The sequence below is a fragment of the Scardinius erythrophthalmus genome (genome assembly GCF_964197995.2).
Source record: "Scardinius erythrophthalmus genome assembly, chromosome: 21".
NCBI lineage: Eukaryota > Metazoa > Chordata > Actinopteri > Cypriniformes > Leuciscidae > Scardinius > Scardinius erythrophthalmus.
The window spans coordinates 2133453-2152096 of NC_138241.1; the positions used below are offsets into that span (position 1 = coordinate 2133453).

An 18644-nucleotide genomic window follows, 5' to 3' on the forward strand; every position below is an offset into this window, starting at 1 on the left:
ATACCTATGGGCCCAAAATAAATTTAGAATAAAATAAAATAAAATGTCCTTTCTTTGTTGAAAATGTTCCTTGGAAATTTTCCTTAGGAATTCCAAAGTTAAATCCAGAATTCAAGTCAGTTAGTCAAGGGAAATAGTCAAAGTCAAGGGAAAATCTCGTTGGTGCCGGTTAGTTGAACTGACACAATCCTACCACAGGCTTCCGGAATGCTGTGGTGGAGATTCATGGCTCATTGGGAAGGCTCGCCATCTATGGATCCATGGTTCACCTGGTATAATTCAAGGACTGGAGCTTCTGGAATTTCTGCTCACCTCATCAAAAAAAGACCTGACCTGTATATAGAACAGGTTCAGTCCAAAATCAATTATACCAAATAGTTCTTAAAGTATTGTACAACGTTATATTACTGTTAGAAAATATCATAGCATAGTTCACGGGAAGAAAACAATAGCTATTTTAACTATTTAAATCAGAATATACCATTTTAACCTTATGTCATTACAATGAAATGTAATTATAGGGACACATTGTACTAATGAACTTTTTCTCTCTGCTTTTAATCCCTTTTTACATAGGATTTTTTTAGATTTTAAATCAAAATAACGAAATACAGTTTTACTTGAAAACCCATTTACATGAATTTACAGCATTTGCTGATTTAACCACTTTAACTAACTTAAAATGACATTTTATATTCTTCTGTCTGTAACTTAAACCTTTAGTCACATATATATCACAAAGTAAAAATGTTACAAAAGCATCTTTTTTGTAATACATACCAAATTAGTTTACATTTCTCCTTAAACCATGAAATAAATTGTCTTTTATCATGTTACATTCCTTCAAAACAACAGAAATGTTTGAATAATCACTAATTGAAACTAGCATAGCTACCTCATGGGTTTTTTTCACACACCATCATTGAACACTTTAGCTTACCAAGAGGATTTTCAGTATGAGAAGCCAGGACAGATAAAAGCGATTTCTGGACGGCTCTCCAACTTCTAAAACAAGTATACAAATGTTTACATAATGAACTGAATCATATTTAACTGCTAGCAAAAATAGACAGGTTTTCATACCTTTTCTTCTCAGTTTATTTGAACTCGCGGGAGAAACCGAAGCAGTGCTCCATCTGATTTTAGCGATGTGAAGCTAGCGGAAGTATTTTAGCGCGCTACTTCCGGTTTCCCACAAAATAAAATATATTTTTCAAAATAAAACCCCCATTACTCATAAACGTAAAGTATGGATAAATAATGATAATAATTACACACAATTAACTGGTTACCCTTTTTAGGTGGGTTACATCCTCCCCCTCTTAATTAACATGAGTCCCTTCATGTTTGTACAAGGATAGGGGCACCTTCAAATGTTTCAACCAAAACTTTGTTAAACCCATCTAGTATAGTTTGTGCAAATGAAATCAGGGGTTTACCAAGCTGTGGATAAGTAAACTTAGCAGGTGGCTTTCTCACCCGTTCAGATCTGCGTATTTGGTCAGCAGTCTGATTGTTAGGAGCATCAGGATCTGCTAGCTCAAGAGAACTAGCATCTTGTTCAGCATTGTCCATTTCAGTAGATTGTCTCCGTTCAGTGTCTTTGGACTGTTCGACTCTCTCAGGAGTTGTGGTATGAGAGTAATTGTCCGGTAGGTCATGTTCCATTTCGGTAAGTCCACTCTCTTGTTCATTTTCAGGTTCCAGTTCATTTTGTGTCACTTCCGCTAAGTTTCCATTTTGGTTTGTCCTCCGTTTTTCCACAGGTTGATCCAGGATTCCGGGAGGTAAGTCCATAGGTAAGTTTTCAGATTCCTCAACCTTGGGGAGATTCTCCTTTGTAGCATTCGTGTTTGAATTCACATTGTTTGGTTGAATAATCCTTGTGGTTGTTTTGATTGTTGTGGGGCAATAACTCTGAATATAGTCATCATCACTGTCAGAGTCAGGGGTATTTTCCTCTGGAGAGACGGAAGTTTGCCTTGTTTTGGGTTTTGAGGCTTGCTTTGGCTTTGCCATTTCCTCATCCTCTTCAGATAGAAATCCACAAGGGAGCAGTAAATCGCGGTGGAGTGTGCGCAATGGTCCTTCCTGACCCTCAGGACAGACTATATACACAGGCATATCTCCCGCTTTCTTTTGTACAACATAAATAGTGGACTCCCACCGATCGGCGAGTTTATGTTTTCCGCGAAAACGGAGATTGCGCACTAGAACTCTATCGCCTGTATCAAGTGTTGACTCCCTTACTCGCATGTCAAATCTGCGTTTGTGTTTGTCAGCGATTTTCTTTGCATTAGCGGATGCTAACTGATAACTTTCTTTCAAGTATGTCTTAAGGTTTTTCACATACTGCGAGTGAGACATGCCCGGATTGTTCTTAACTGGTAGTCCGAACGCAATGTCTATGGGCAGTCTAGGTTGGCGCCCGAACATTAACTCATAGGGCGAAAACCCGGTGACGTCACTCCTTGTGCAATTGTATGCATGAGTGAGAGGTCGGACGTACTCGTGCCACCTAGTTTTCTCTTTGTCCTTGAGCGTACCCAACATACTGAGCAACGTACGGTTATACCGCTCGACGGGGTTGCCCCGGGGATGGTAGGGGCTCGTTCTTACTTTCTTAGTACCGACCAAGACGCACAACTCTTTGACGACCTGTGACTCGAAGTCGCGGCCTTGGTCGCTGTGAAGACGTTCAGGGAACCCGTAATGGACAAAGAACTGTTCCCAAAGGCATTTGGCTACAGTTAGGGCTTTTTGGTCTCGAGTCGGAATAGCAGTTGCATATTTCGTATAGTGGTCAGTTATGACCAGAATGTCCTTGCAATTATGGCTGTCGGGTTCGATGGACAAAAAGTCCATACAGACCAGTTCCATCGGGCGACTTGCCTGTATGTTGACTAATGGTGCGGCTTTGTCGGGTTGGCTTTTTCTTTTAACGCACCTTGGACAGCTTTTAATCTTGGACTCAACATCGAGAGACATTTTTGGCCAATAAAAACGAGATCTGGTTAGCTCAAGAGTTCTTTCAGCTCCTAAATGGCCCATTTGATCATGTAAGCTGTAGAGCACGGGGTTTCTCAAAGTTTTGGGTAAGACAAGCTGGTAGATGGTTTTGCTGTCACACTGTCTTTTCGGATACAACAGACTGTCTCTTATCTCAAATCTACTCATTTCTTTGAGCATAAGCTGGAGTTCAGGACAGTTATTACCATCAGGGACAGGTTCTGCAGACTCACATGACTGTATGATTACACTGATTACCGGATCAGCTTGTTGCAACTCAGCTATCTCAGCCTCACTGTACTTAGGGACGGTTGAAAGACCACTGAGATTCTCATCGTCGGAAAATGCTGAGGGTATAGCATCTGGATGCACGGCAAGTGACTCAATGTAACATGGAGACAGTTCAGGGTCATTTTGAAAAATAGTGTGGAGTTGACATGTGGCTTGGACAACGTTCACAGGTGCAAGATGGTATGAGGTAAAGTCATGTATTCTTTGACTCTCTTCTTGAGATGCACTGTCACTGATTAGTTCACCATGTGGCCTCCTTGACAGGCCATCGGCGTCTTGATTTTGCTTGCCTGCACGATATTTGATGTCGAAAGTGAACGTAGACAAGGCTGCTAACCATCGATAACTAGTAGCATCTAGTTTGGCTTTGGTTAGAACGTACCGCAAAGGGTTGTTGTCAGTAATGACTGTGAACACGTTGCCATATAAATAGTCATGGAATTTTTCGGTAATAGCCCACTTTAAAGCTAAAAATTCCAGCTTGTGGGCTGGATAGCGGGCTTCACACTGTTGTTGTCAGTAATGACTGTCAGTAATGACTGTGAACACGTTGCCATATAAATAGTCATGGAATTTTTCGGTAATAGCCCACTTTAAAGCTAAAAATTCCAGCTTGTGGGCTGGATAGCGGGCTTCACACTGCGAGAGACCCCGACTCGCATACGCAATGACGCGGGTCTGGCCGTCCTGTTCTTGATATAACGCTGCGCCCAGGCCTGTTGTGCTCGCGTCAGTATGAACAACATAAGGCAATCTTGGATTTGCGTACCCTAAAACAGGCGCGGATGTTAACTTTTCAATGATCTGGTCAAAAGCGTCTTGGCAGGATTGGGTCCACCTTTCCCCGAAAGGTTCTTTGGGATTATGGTACTTGGCGGCTACACTGGTAATCTTTGCACCTTTACGCACGGGAGGGTAGCCAGCTGTGAGGTTGGTTAAGGGCTTTACTATTTTAGAATACCCCTCCACGAACCTTCTATAGTACCCGGAGAACCCAAGAAATGACCTAAGGTCTTTTAAGGTCTGAGGTCTTGGCCAGGTCTTAAGTGCTTCTGTCTTTTGAGGATCGGTTTCGACTCCGTCGTGTGATACTATATGGCCTAAGTAACGAACCGAAGTTTGAAAGAAACGGCACTTTTCAGGAGATAACTTTAAACCGTTCTCTCGCAAGCGGGACAGGACGTTCGTGAGACGGGTTTCATGCTCCTCTAGCGTTTTGGAAAAGACAATAATATCGTCTAAGAACACAAGCACCTCGCGCAGATTTATGTCCCCCATGCACTTTTCCATTAAACGCTGAAAAGTGCTGGGCGCGTTTGTGATCCCCTGTGGCATACGATTCCACTCCCAAAACCCAAGAGGGCACACGAACGCTGTCTTGTCTTTGTCACTCTCTGTCATCTCAATCTGGTAATAGCCGCTTTTCAGGTCCATTACTGAAAACCACAGAGATCCGCTCAAGGCTGAGAAAGATTCCTCAAGATTCGGTAATGCATACGCATCTTTGATCGTTTGCATATTCAATCGCCGGTAATCTACACATAATCTGACATCACCGTTCTTCTTTTTGACTACGACTATTGGAGATGCAAAAGGAGATTGTGATTCACGAATGATCCCTGCTTCAAGGAGAGACTGCAGGTGACGCCTCACTGCGTCAAAATCCTGAGGATGAATAGGACGTGGGTGTTGCTTGAAAGGTGTCTCATCCTTGAGTTTGATTGAATGTTTCACTTTTGTTGCATGTCCGTAGTCGAGATCGTGATGAGAGAAAATGTCTGAAAATGTGTTTAACTTGTTTGTCATACGAGCTTTCCACTCCTCGGGAAGTGATTCTCCAAAGTCGAAGGTTAGGTTTGAACTTGGTTGCTTGTTTGTTTGGCTAGTGGGCTGTTGGTGGCTACTGCAACTAGCGGTGTTCTGAGTTGGAACAGTCTCTTTAACAGCACTAAGTTCACCGATGATACACCTAACAGGAAGGCAAATGTTTCGATCAGTTTCATTCCTTACCACTACAGGTATCTTGTATGGGGTGTCTCTTGGAACATTAATGAGACAACATTCGACAAAAATTCCCCCAGGTAAGGATGACACTGTAGGTTGCTCAAGCAAAACACATTGTTCATTGTTTGCGTCGTCGATATTTGCATATCCCTCTAGCACTATCCTTTCACCAGCACAGATTACACTTGGCTCATTATTTCTCAAGTTAACGAGACCCAGTTTGCCATTTAAACTATGCTTGTGTCTGATTTGTAGAGTTCTCAGGACTTGGTGGTAGCCACAGTAAGCACTCTTTCGAAATGTATTGTCATCACAAAACTGTTTGTACAGTGGATCGAGGGTGTTAGTTCCTATTAACAACGGAGTGAGACTGTTGGACCTAACATCTGGCACTATGAGGGCAAGTGTCTCTAATTCAGGCTGACTACCAATGAACTCTTTGGAAAACTGGAGTATGACTTTGACATACCCCAGGTAGGGCACTGACTGACCGTTAGCCCCTTCAATCTCTAGTAAGTCAGCTACTGGGTGAATGGTCTGATCTGAAAGGTAACGGTTGTAAAACGACAGTGACATAGTTGTTACCTGCGACCCGGTATCAAGTAGTGAATTGCACTCAAGCCCATTAACTTTAACGTTAGCGGTGCTCTTGCTACCAACTAGCCCTTTAGGTAAAGTTCCGATTTTTGTCACTTTGTGCTCTTTTAACTTGACTTTCGATTTGGTTTTTGGTTCAATTATGGGACTTTCAGGTTGATTTGTTTCCATTTGTCCCTCAATAGAAACACTGTTCAGTTTAAATGTTTATCGAGGGTTGGATTGTCTTTTTCCCAAGCTCGTTGTTTCTCTTTTAGCAGATTTCTTTTTGCAGACACTAATGTGGGGTTGGGAGGATCATCACAGTTTGTGGCAATATGTCCATCCTCGCCACAACTGAAACAGTACCATGGTTTTGGCTTTGATTTGACTGTTGCGGATGCGGATGTCTTTTTGTAAACAGGTTTCTCTTTTCGTTTCTCCTTTTCCCTTTTTTTTTCAGGTGTGTTTGTAGATGATGTCTGTTGTTTAGGACTCGATAGGGCAGCAATTTGAGCTTGTAGCTCAACAATTTGCTTTTGAAGCTGTTTCATAGCTGGTTGCTCGGCAGAGAAAGACTGAGGTGAATCGTATGTGTCTCCCACGTACACCTCATGCACTTGCGCTGCAGCTTGAGCTTTTGGTTTTTGAAACCCCAGATGTTTCTTCATCCTGTTCGCTTTTGCAGTTTGTTTGTCCTCCTCTGTGCGTAAAAGGAGTAAAAACTCTGGAAAAGTGGGCGGATTTTTTTTGCGTTGCTCAAGCTGAAGGTTATTAATCAGCACATTGCTTTAAGAGCTGCCTGTCCGAATTTTGAGGCAAAATGGTTTTCAATTTCACAATTCTATTCAAAAGGGTCTGTAATCTCTGGAGATAGTTGGAAGGTTTCTCGCCTGAGTTCTGATTAATATTTAGAAACTGGGCGTAAAGTTCGTCCCCATCTTCCACCGTAGCATAAGCTGAGTCAAGCAGATCGAGGAAAGCTTTTGGATTTGCATGGTGACCAAGCGACTTGACAACCGAAGTGGCAGGGGGAAGCAAACTGTCAACAATGCGTCTTACCAACTGTGCACTGGAAACGGTAGGATCAGCCAAGTAACATTCAATGCTGTTCCTCCAAGTTTCATAATCGACTTCAAAGTTTGGGCAAGGGACTTTGCCGGAAAAAGGTCTAACTTTTGCTGGTGCGTGTATTTGTGAAGAGAAGTCAGAACTTTTGACAATGTGTTCGACCACTACACGCTGCACCTCAGGCGGAGTAAGTTGTTCAGCAGTTTGCAAGAAGGAAGATACTGGCAATTGAGTGGGCATAGCATTTTCCATAGGTCTGAAGGGAGGGCTAAAGGGGTCAAGAGGACGTTGCTCATCATTGACTGAATCCATTTGAGTGGCATCAAGGGAAATGGGACCTGTGGCTGTTCTAGCAGGTGCCACAACTGTACCCTGAGGTCTGCCAGACTCACTTGGCTCTTTCAGTAATCCAGTGATTCGTGCCAACTCATCATGTAGCAGGTTTTCAAAAGATTTTCCACTGAGTTTTGCAACATTTTGGAGGTCAGAAAGAAATGTTTTAGTAATATCGGTACCCTTTTCACTTGAGTATGAACTGGCTAAAGCTTCAACGTGGAAGACAACATCGTCATCTGTATCACTGGTTCTATCAAAGGGTAAATCTTTCTCAAGTGTCTCCACAGCAGCACCAGATGCATATTCTACAAGGGCTTTACCATAAAACTCAGAGGTTTTGTCTAAAACCTTCACAATTCTGTTAATAGATCCAAATTGCTTTAAATCTTCATAAATCTCTTCGTCTACATCGGTATTTGTCAAACCTGACACAATGACGGCATTGGGGACCTTAATACTTTCTTTCTCAATCACATCCATTTTCGAAAACACAAAAAAACAAAAGCAAAAATTTACACTTTAAGGACACTTTTTTTTCTTTTGGACGAAAGGGCACCTGGGTTATTACTTACTCAAAGCTCCTGGCTGGCTCGCCAAGTTTTACCGTGTAACCCACTTCAGAGTATGTACACCCTAGGTTCGTAGGAGCTGAGAGTACAGTAATAACCAAGCAACACAGGTGTAACGTTTGACATGTGTAAACTTTTAGTTCAACAAAATATTTCAACACTTGACAACAATTTTTGTTCACAATACCTATGGGCCCAAAATAAATTTAGAATAAAATAAAATAAAATGTCCTTTCTTTGTTGAAAATGTTCCTTGGAAATTTTCCTTAGGAATTCCAAAGTTAAATCCAGAATTCAAGTCAGTTAGTCAAGGGAAATAGTCAAAGTCAAGGGAAAATCTCGTTGGTGCCGGTTAGTTGAACTGACACAATCCTACCACAGGCTTCCGGAATGCTGTGGTGGAGATTCATGGCTCATTGGGAAGGCTCGCCATCTATGGATCCATGGTTCACCTGGTATAATTCAAGGACTGGAGCTTCTGGAATTTCTGCTCACCTCATCAAAAAAAGACCTGACCTGTATATAGAACAGGTTCAGTCCAAAATCAATTATACCAAATAGTTCTTAAAGTATTGTACAACGTTATATTACTGTTAGAAAATATCATAGCATAGTTCACGGGAAGAAAACAATAGCTATTTTAACTATTTAAATCAGAATATACCATTTTAACCTTATGTCATTACAATGAAATGTAATTATAGGGACACATTGTACTAATGAACTTTTTCTCTCTGCTTTTAATCCCTTTTTACATAGGATTTTTTTTAGATTTTAAATCAAAATAACGAAATACAGTTTTACTTGAAAACCCATTTACATGAATTTACAGCATTTGCTGATTTAACCACTTTAACTAACTTAAAATATAACATTTTATATTCTTCTGTCTGTAACTTAAACCTTTAGTCACATATATATCACAAAGTAAAAATGTTACAAAAGCATCTTTTTTGTAATACATACCAAATTAGTTTACATTTCTCCTTAAACCATGAAATAAATTGTCTTTTATCATGTTACATTCCTTCAAAACAACAGAAATGTTTGAATAATCACTAATTGAAACTAGCATAGCTACCTCGTGGGTTTTTTTCACACACCATCATTGAACACTTTAGCTTACCAAGAGAGGATTTTCAGTATGAGAAGCCAGGACAGATAAAAGCGATTTCTGGACGGCTCTCCAACTTCTAAAACAAGTATACAAATGTTTACATAATGAACTGAATCATATTTAACTGCTAGCAAAAATAGACAGGTTTTCATACCTTTTCTTCTCAGTTTATTTGAACTCGCGGGAGAAACCGAAGCAGTGCTCCATCTGATTTTAGCGATGTGAAGCTAGCGGAAGTATTTTAGCGCGCTACTTCCGGTTTCCCACAAAATAAAATATATTTTTCAAAATAAAACCCCCATTACTCATAAACGTAAAGTATGGATAAATAATGATAATAATTACACACAATTAACTGGTTACCCTTTTTAGGTGGGTTACAAACCCATTACCCATCCAATCACTGTTACATTGATACATTTTTAAGATCATAAGTTGCATCTGTTAACATTAGTTATTGCACTGTGAATTGCATGAACATATCCAACACATTTTTCAGGGGTGTCCAACCCTTTTCCACATATCACTCCGCATGTCAATAGTCTGCATGCAGAATTTTCGCTTCCATTGTGGACAGATAAATTATTTGTCTTTTTTTTTTTATCTGAAAAAAAGCTATTATTTTTTATTTTATAGAAAGGGAAAAAACTATTTGTGGTCAATGACATTACAGTACCTCTCATCCACAGATTCCACCATCCTCAGTTACGATGGCAGTAAGTTCATGAAGGTCCAGTTATCTGTAGCTATGCATACAGAGGCTGAAGATGTGTCACTACGGTTCCGATCCCAGCGGGCATACGGCGTTCTCATGGCAACCACTTCTCGAGACTCTACAGACACACTACGTCTGGAGCTGGAGACAAGTCGTGTCCGACTCACAGTTAATCTAGGTATCAATGCTATACGCATCCTATCACACAACTGTGACCAAATACACACAAACTTAACCAGAACTTGTCTTTCATTTTTCTCTGTGCTTTCATGCACACACGACTTGCAGCATCACACACACACTGTTGTCGTTAAGGTGGACATGAAGAACCCTTCAATGCTCAGAGTCTGCAGCTCTCCATACACACTCAAACACCTCAGCTGTGCTCTGTGCTAGAGAATGCTCTGTGTTTGATAGCAGCCCTCTTTGTTGCCTTTCCTATCAGAAAACCACCCGTTTCTCAGAGCAGTGCCCTTTCAGTTTTGCTTTGAGTAATATATTCACAGGGGAAAGCTGTGAACTTTAGAGATCAAAAGTTGTCCTCATGATTTAGCCATGTCTAAAGGCTGATTTATACCTGTGCTGTAGCCTCTACGCTGTGACCTACATGGCTGTCTGCATTCATAGTAATGCACTGGGGTGTCAGCTTCATTCTGCAAGTATACAGCTAAACCACTAGATTTATTATAGAACAGGGAAATAAATATATTATCATAGGTATTATATTATTAGATCACTAAGTTTATTGTCTTTTCTATCCATTTTTATCTCACAATTCTGAGGGGGGAAAATTCAGAATTTCAAGATATTTAGTCGTGGTCAGAATTATTTGCCACCCTTGGTAAATGTAAACAAAGAAGCCTGTGAAAATAAATCTGCATTGTTAATCCTTTTGACTTTTTATTAAAAAAAATCACAACAATCAAACCTTTCATTTAAGTAAAATAATGTAAATGGGTTGGGGAAAATCTCTTTATGAAATAAATGTTTTTCTCTAATACACATTGGGTACAATTAATGGTTACTTATATTCCATTCTTTTTTTGCAACATCCTTTTACCAAGGTAACAGCTCTGAGTTTTCTCCAGAGGCCACATTCCCTTAGTCACCCATCACAATGAGTACAACCAAAGAAGCTCAGCTCAGCAAAAGATTGTTGAGCTTCACAAAAAAGTGGCTGTGAGAAAATAGCTAAAGGATTGAAAATTCCTGTTTTCATTATCAGGGCAATAAAGATGTTACAAGTCTGCCTGGAAGAGGATGTGTGTCTATATTGTCTTAGTGCACGGCAAGGAGGAGAGTTTGAGTGGCCAAAGACTCTCCAAGGATCACAGCTGGAGAATTGCAGAAAATAGATGAGTCTTGGGGTCAGTAGCACCTAAATCACCACATGTTGTTTGGGAGGGAAGAAAAATCATCTGCTCTCATCCGTAGCATCATAGATACAGATACATTCAGATACATAGATAGCATCAATGATTCTATTAAATACCAACAGATAAATAATGGGCCATGGTTGGATCTTCAATCAGGATAATTATCCAAAACAAATAAAGCTTCTGCCATGTCCACCCTTGACCTGAACCATATTGAAAACTGAAGAGGACTTGGACTTGGGAATTTGAAGGATCTGGAGAGATTCTGTATAGAGGAATTGTCTCTGATCTCTTGTCAGGTGTTCATCAGGAGCTGTTATCTGGGCAAAAGGAGGTTTAACAATGGATTAACAATGCAGATTAATTTTCAAAGGCTTCTTTGTTCATATTTACCATGGGTGCCAATAATTCTGACCAGGACTGTACATAGGGGATGGCATTAGGGTGAGTAAATGATGAGAGAATTTCAAAATTTGGGTGAACTATCCCTGATATATAGACTTGGCTGCAATTCACCTGGCTGACTGTCCCAGTGAACTGAGTTTGAGTATTAAATTAAACGTTTTAATGTGTCAGTTTAGTAAGAGCATTTCCTCACATGATGAGCCAGCTCTGGTCTTTGACTGTGTGCGGCCACTTCTCTGCTGAGGTTGATGGTACACTATAGGCTGAGACCCGTTTCTGGTAAACTTGGATGAAGTATCTCAATAAATCTGTACCTAGAAACTGACATACTGATTTCAATAGAAACTTGTTGAGAAACATTCCTCCCTACTTTTTATTCAGGGAATTCAGTAAACATTTAAGCAATCTCTATTTCAGTCCAAAAAGTTCAACTACACCTAATTCATCAACTGCCTGCAGTAAAACTTACTGTTTTTAGCACTGGCAAGTTTACCATCCAGTTGTCACAGCCTGACCAATGGTATGATGCTCTATAGAACATGCATAATAATGTTATCTACTATGCATATAATATTATGCTAAATCACTTGGAACTTTCCATGAATATGGTGCACTAGGATGCAATAAACAAGAAAGGGAAAGACCACTCTTCAACTATTTTATATTGAAGCAACAGGAAAATTCTGGCTTCAAGGTGACCCCCTGGCCCGTTATAAATGAATCTGACATGAACAAGAAGATATCAAATTTATATTTATTCACTTATCCAAGGTGACTTATAAATAAACCATAATGTATAACAGCAGTTCCCTATCTGTTTGTCACATTAAATGTTATGTCAATGACTGACAAATGGGGTGTCACTTGGGAGCCCCAATCATCTCTGAGTAGTAGAAAAACGGCCAATGGAATTGGAGAGTGAGATTTGCATGCCGAGCCGCTCCCCTGTACATACAGGTATATTAGCTGACCGGCAGCTCACTCATTCAGATTTTTACTTCGGAGCCAAGTGGTTGCGAACAGCGATCACTCTTTCCAGTCACCAAACAGCATTCAAGAAAAAGAGTATGCAACAGAGTAGATCTCTCGTGCCGGTGAAAGGGCACATTCAGCTGGTTTCGCCATTCACACAAAAGCATAAAAGAGCAGATTTCCCTTAAAACAGCAAGCACGGGCAGCAAACGTCTTTTTAAAGATGCCTTTTAGGCTGAGAGCGTGCTGAGACAGTGTCCGTGGGTGATAGACATAATATTCACCCCAGACATAATATTTTGTACCCTATTTGTGGAAAGTGCCAATTGAAAAAAAAATGAAAAGAGGGCAATATTCCCATTCAGAGGTATTGTTCGGACAATGTTTCCAGTTAGAGTTCAATGTCACTGGAGTATATTTGGATGAATGGCATGCGTGAGCATCAGGGTCATTGGTGTTCTTGTGTGTCTGTCCCCAGAGAAGTGGGTTATGTGCTTCTATGTCTGCAGATGTTACTTTGAAGGCAGAATTTACATGCCCTTTATTCTTCCCTATCTAGACTGTGAGAGGATAACCTGTACCACAAGTAAGTTACACTTTCTCTTCTTTCATAGCTTCCATTTACCATAGAATAATTTTTTAACCTGTGAAATGGGAGATTACAGTGAAAGATTGTTTCGCTTAATGTTTGACTTACTAATGCTTGACATGACAAATTAATTGACTTGTGTTTAGAACATCTATTATTGTGTCAATTACAGCACTATCTTTAACTTGTTCCCACCAGTGTAATGATCAAAACACAAATAGAATAGATGGAGTTCATCAACATCCCCAAAGCCTCACAGTCGTTTCCTCTTCATGGGTTCAACATTTCATTCTGTAACATTAGTCAGTTTTGATTTATATTCTGTTGAATGTTTGATGATCGTATTCTCTAACGTGCGCCAGCAATACTTCTATCATTGTTTCTGCTTCTTCTTCGCCTGTGTTTTGATCCAGAGAGTCTGTACTCTTTTAAAAGATGCGTAATAGCGCCACCTACCATATAACAGTAAAAACATGGATTGCCCCGTCAATGGCAGGGAAAGAGTTGGGCATGTAGGGTCACTACATGCTTTTATATTAATGGAATATTGTTCACTTGTAATGTTAAAGTTTTGCAAAATATGATTATCCTCTCATTCTGACCCTCTTTCAGAAACACTGTTTTGGTGCGGTGTTTTTTAAGACTTGTCGTTAAACAGCCATTATGATTGGCTAATGTCATTGCATCTCTCCTTGTCACTTCACTATTCATGTCTGCTGGGCAGGTTATGGAAGTGATAAGGTGTTGTTTTATTGTTCATACAAATGTCTTCCACAGTGTGGAAGTAGGAAACAAGTCATTATGGCAGCTTGGTTTTTAACAAATGCTCTTTTTGCACTATGGAGGAATTTTTGCAGTATTTTTTTTTTTTTTTTTTTAGTACAACTTCTTACACGTCTTAAGATCAAAGAACATTTAATACCTTGTTTCATGAACCCACCCCCCTCCCCCCTTAAAGAGTATCCAATTAAAGGCCAATTAAACTGCATGTGGTAACCCTTGGGAAATATAGTATATATGGAGACAGGAACACCAAACAGTGCTGGGTAGTAACTGATTACATGTAATCTGTATTACGTAATCAGATTCAAAAATGAAGTACTTTTAATTACAATTATATTACATTTTAAAAGACTTGTAATCAGACTAGAGTTACTTTTCTATTTATTACATTACATGCTATTCTCACAATGGCAGTCAATTCATAATTCATTGATTCTACTTTGCTATACTTAAAATTTTCCTTTCTATAAAAGTCTATTGCTTATATACATTCAGAAGGTCTTCCAGGTTTGTGGAATTGCACACACACAACAGTCTCTAGTCATAGGCCACACTGAAAACTGAGACCCACAGCGTTTGATCACTGCATTTATAGAAAACACTAAAAGTGAAATGATTTCTTATCATTGCAGCATTGCACATCTAATCAGCTTCTGGCGAACAGATTCATTATTATTTGAATTATCCCTCAGTGAGTAATTTAACCATGATGTATTATTGTCTCTGGAAGGCCAAACAAATTAAAATGTGCACATTCACATAATTTCATATTTGCATGCAATGCAGGGAGTCCCCAACTTTTTTGTCAGCTGAACCTCTTTGCCCTAATATATTTACTTATAAGTATCCTATTTACTTATAAGATAGGTCAATAATAAAATCAAGCCAATAATAAATAATAATAAAAAGTGTTGGTTAAAAGTCACATGACAAGTAAACAAATATTATTTAAAGCTACACTGTGTAACTTAAGTTGATTGTTAACAAAAAACACTTTGTTCCATCAAAATGTGCTCATTCATGTGTAATTACTTCCACCAACTAATAAAGTATTCTCGTAAGCTAAAATCTGCCATTTATAATACATACGAACAAGTCGCTCGAATGATAGCAGCCATGTTGCGCCTCCATCTTGAAAATACATTCGTCAAAGAGGGACATACCTGGAAATTCAAGCTTCGCCTTTCATGTTTTACACTCAGTGACACCGTGACGAATGCGAGGGGGAGATTACTCACGACTGCCGGCAGATTTAAAAGATTGCTGAAGATGGAGGATCACGCCTATTTTCGAGGACATGTAGCAGAGTCACCAAGGAGGCGAAAGTGAGAATTAAAACGTCAACGCAACAGGCAAATCAGCAAGACCAAAGTCAATATTGGAGTAACTTTTCTCAGATGGAAAGAGCTCATGAGGAGCAAAGATTTTAAAACGGACGCGAAGTTGCCTGCTTACTTCTCGACAGGTAATTCAGTTTTATAGTTGCTTGTCTAATCATAGCATGGTTGTGCATAACGCCAGAACGACCTCTAGTATAACTTGCGTTACTTTTCCTCGCGTCAATGGTGAAAAAGTATTGTTTATCTTGTAACATAAATCTGTGCTGCGACAGATCACAGGTGATGAATAGTTTTAAAGGCGCAATCACTTGAAGGAGCACTCATGGACGAAGTCGAACTGGAAGCCATGTTAATCTTGGAATAATACGGCCACCGTAGGAGTTAAAACGCCCTCGGAATTGAAAGGAACAGAAACTAATATTCACTGGGTCGTCATATACAATTTCACCGCTAGATGGGGGAAAATATCACACAGTGTAGCTTTAATGTTTTTTTAAAAAATGTTAAATGTTAAAATTATTCATTGATTATATTTATTAGGGGTGGGACAAAATATCGATAGGGCAATATATTGTTGTTCTTCTCTGTGCAATACAAGAATCGATACGCTGTCGCCAAATATCTTTCACAGATCTGCACTACATCTCCCATCACCCTCCTTGGCTCCTACATGCACGTCATTCCCTAATTACACACACCTGCACCTCATCATCACCCTCATCACTGCCACTATTTATACACACACTTCAACACAGCTCATTGTCCGGTTTCGTTTGTATGAAGAGGACTACTCACCTTGCCTTAGCGACTACTACCTTCTATCTCCAGTGAGCCTTTGTAGCGTTTATACGCCCGTATAAATATCATTAATTATTATTCCTAACGAATTATGATCAATAATTAATAATTTAATTATTTTCAGAATTTACTGTAACAGAATCAATAATATGATCATTTATCAGTTCATCCAATGAACAGAAAGCATAAACAATTATTAGCTCTTGGAAATATAATATCTTCCTGGCCAAGAAAGAATAACCCCCTAACAGTAAATTATGAAATAGGGTAAAAGCATCGGTAACTTTTGATCGAAGTTCAAGACAATAAATTTGTAAAGCACATACACAAGCAATATCTTTTCAAATACAAACAATACTTTATTGATTATATACCAACACATACAGCTAATCTCTAACACAAACACACACACACACACACACACATTCATACGAGTTGCAGAAAGGAAGAGAGTGAGGGAAGAGTGAGATGATGAAATCTCACGATTCTATGCACTTATAAGACATGACCTGGAACGAACCATCAATCATTAATTAACCCTTCTATCGTTTCTTAGACAGGTTATTAAATTTATATCAATACACCAGTTGAGTTTTAGTCTGGAGGTACTTGCTTGTCTTTGCGTTCCTTTTTGGGAATTCCCTTCGTTGCGTAACAGAGTGTTTCCCCGGGTTCGTTCCTCGGCTGTGGTCTCCTTGTGCCTGGGTCTGCGGCGTTCCAGTCACGTGTTGTGCTGGCGGATGAATTGCAAGTCTTTGTCTGAAGCTGGCTTTGCAGAAGAAACGTGGCTCGAAGTCTTGTCGCAAAACTTAACTTAGAACCGAGACTCACAACGGAAAATAAAGGAAATGATAACTCAGAAAAGAAAAGAAAATTTAGACGAGAGTAGTAAGATGGCTTGAATAAATCTAACCCATCTGATCTTAATTTGGGTTGGTCTGCTCCTCAGTTACATGGTTGCTCTGGTTCAGATCTTCATCTTTTTCTGCCCATCTCTCTTGAGAGTGATAGCAGAGCGTTTCTTGAGGGTGAACTCAGAGAGTGAGAGCACAGAGAGAGCTTCGAGAGCAGCGAGAGAGAGAGCTTAGAGAGGTGGCGAACAGAGAATCCAAGGTTAAACTCAGAATTTTGTCCCCCCCTCTTGAAGAGAGCGGACCAATTAGACACTGGCTTTGTTTCATCGTAAATCATGCATTATCTGGGGTGTGTTCTAGCAGAGAGAATAGAGGCCACAGTTTAGACATGCTTTCTAATTAAAAGAAGATCAAAACATATTACACAGACATCATTCAAGCCATCTTTTGAATCTCGGGCATACGATCATACTGATATGAAACACACTCTCATTCAACATCTAACAGTTATAACACTTACATGAATTATATGGGATCAAAACATATTATCTTATTAAAATATGCATATAAGTGGTAGAAAGGATTATGTAGTTGCATGATTGTTTGATCATGAGTCCATTGAAAATTGTTCTTGAATGAGTTTTATGTATACTGTAGGAAAAATCTCAGTTTTCTGGTTTAGAAGAGAAAAGAACTCTTCTTAAGAAAGTTTGTTCTTAGTTCAGAGATCCCAACGGGGGAGGGGTCAGGAATGTTATTGTGCTATCTCTGCAGCAATTTGTCTTTTTAACACCCCCCTCACATTGACAAGCTTTTCCGTTAGAAGGGTCTTTTGCAGACTCTCTGGCACCGGGATGGGTGACTTACGGCTCTGGCCTTGGTGATTTGACTCTGGAATGTGCGGACACTGTCTTTATCTTAATCAGTCAGTAGTCGACCACAAAGCTAGCATTAACCAGTATACAAAGGTAGCATTGACCAGTTATTGCGTTAGTGTTGGGGGGAGGCTCTTTTAAATAGCCAGGGTGATGAGGATCATTTGACGTTCTGAACAAATCTTCTGTTTTGTTCGGCAGGAAGTAGAGAGTTTGAATTAATTTTCTGGAAGAAAATTAGTCTGTGGTTGGTTTCTTCTCATTGTTGTTACACCTTCTCCAGTCTTGACTCCAGCGTCTCGTCTCCATTCTCTCCAGTGTTTCTCCTCCAGCGTCTCTGTGTCTACTGTGATCCCTGTGTTCTTCTTCCACATCTTCCATCCAGTCTTCCACCGAACTCCAAAGGTTCTCCGGACCAGGGAAAGAGAGGAGGTTGCTAGCCGAGGATGCATTGGAACGGAATAAGCCCAGTGGTGGACTGACGCAGGGAGTTCTGGGCATATGGTCTTGGTTCTGGTGGCAGTATGACCGCAGGGTAGCTTCCTAGGTGTGTTGGTGATGGCACAGTCTGAGCGCCAGTCTGAGCATCCCTTGATGTCCTGGGAGATATCCTGGGCCATGTTGGGCCACTAGTAGCGATTTTGTAGGAGTGAGAAGGTTCGCTGGCTGCCTGGGTGTCCAGAGCCCGGAGAGGTGTGTGCTGAGTCCATGAGGGACAGACGGCAGGTGGATAGTACATACAACCGTCCCTCGGGACCTCCCGGCGGAGCAGGTTCATTGCGGGTGGCTTGGAGGAGTTGATCCTTGAGGGACCATTGGATCGGACTGACTACCATGGCTGGAGGGAGAACAGGTTCTGGAGGACTGGATTCAGGTTCCGGATGATACAGACAGGACAAGGCATCCGCCTTGCAATTCTTGGTACCGGGTCGGTAGGTCACGGTGAAGTCGAACCGTGTGAAAA

General features: G+C 40.3%; 1 protein-coding gene and 1 long non-coding RNA gene across 2 annotated transcripts in view; one reads left to right on the plus strand and one right to left on the minus strand.

The window, feature by feature from the left end:
• Positions 1 to 18644, plus strand: part of LOC308682205 (neurexin-1a-like) — a gene marked incomplete at its 3' end in the record, with an annotated part of 115849 nt that overhangs the window by 18029 nt on the left and 79176 nt on the right. Inside the window, exon 5 of the mRNA XM_081351730.1 lies at positions 9663 to 9899. Within this exon, the coding sequence (XP_081207856.1) occupies positions 9663 to 9899 (237 nt within the window). The remainder of the gene's footprint in view (positions 1 to 9662; positions 9900 to 18644) is intronic.
• LOC308682207 lies at positions 6341 to 9196 on the minus strand. The gene is made up of 3 exons (XR_014029117.1): positions 9128 to 9196; positions 8983 to 9049; positions 6341 to 8372 (listed from the first exon to the last, which is right to left on the minus strand). It is a non-coding gene; the product is annotated as an uncharacterized lncRNA (long non-coding RNA).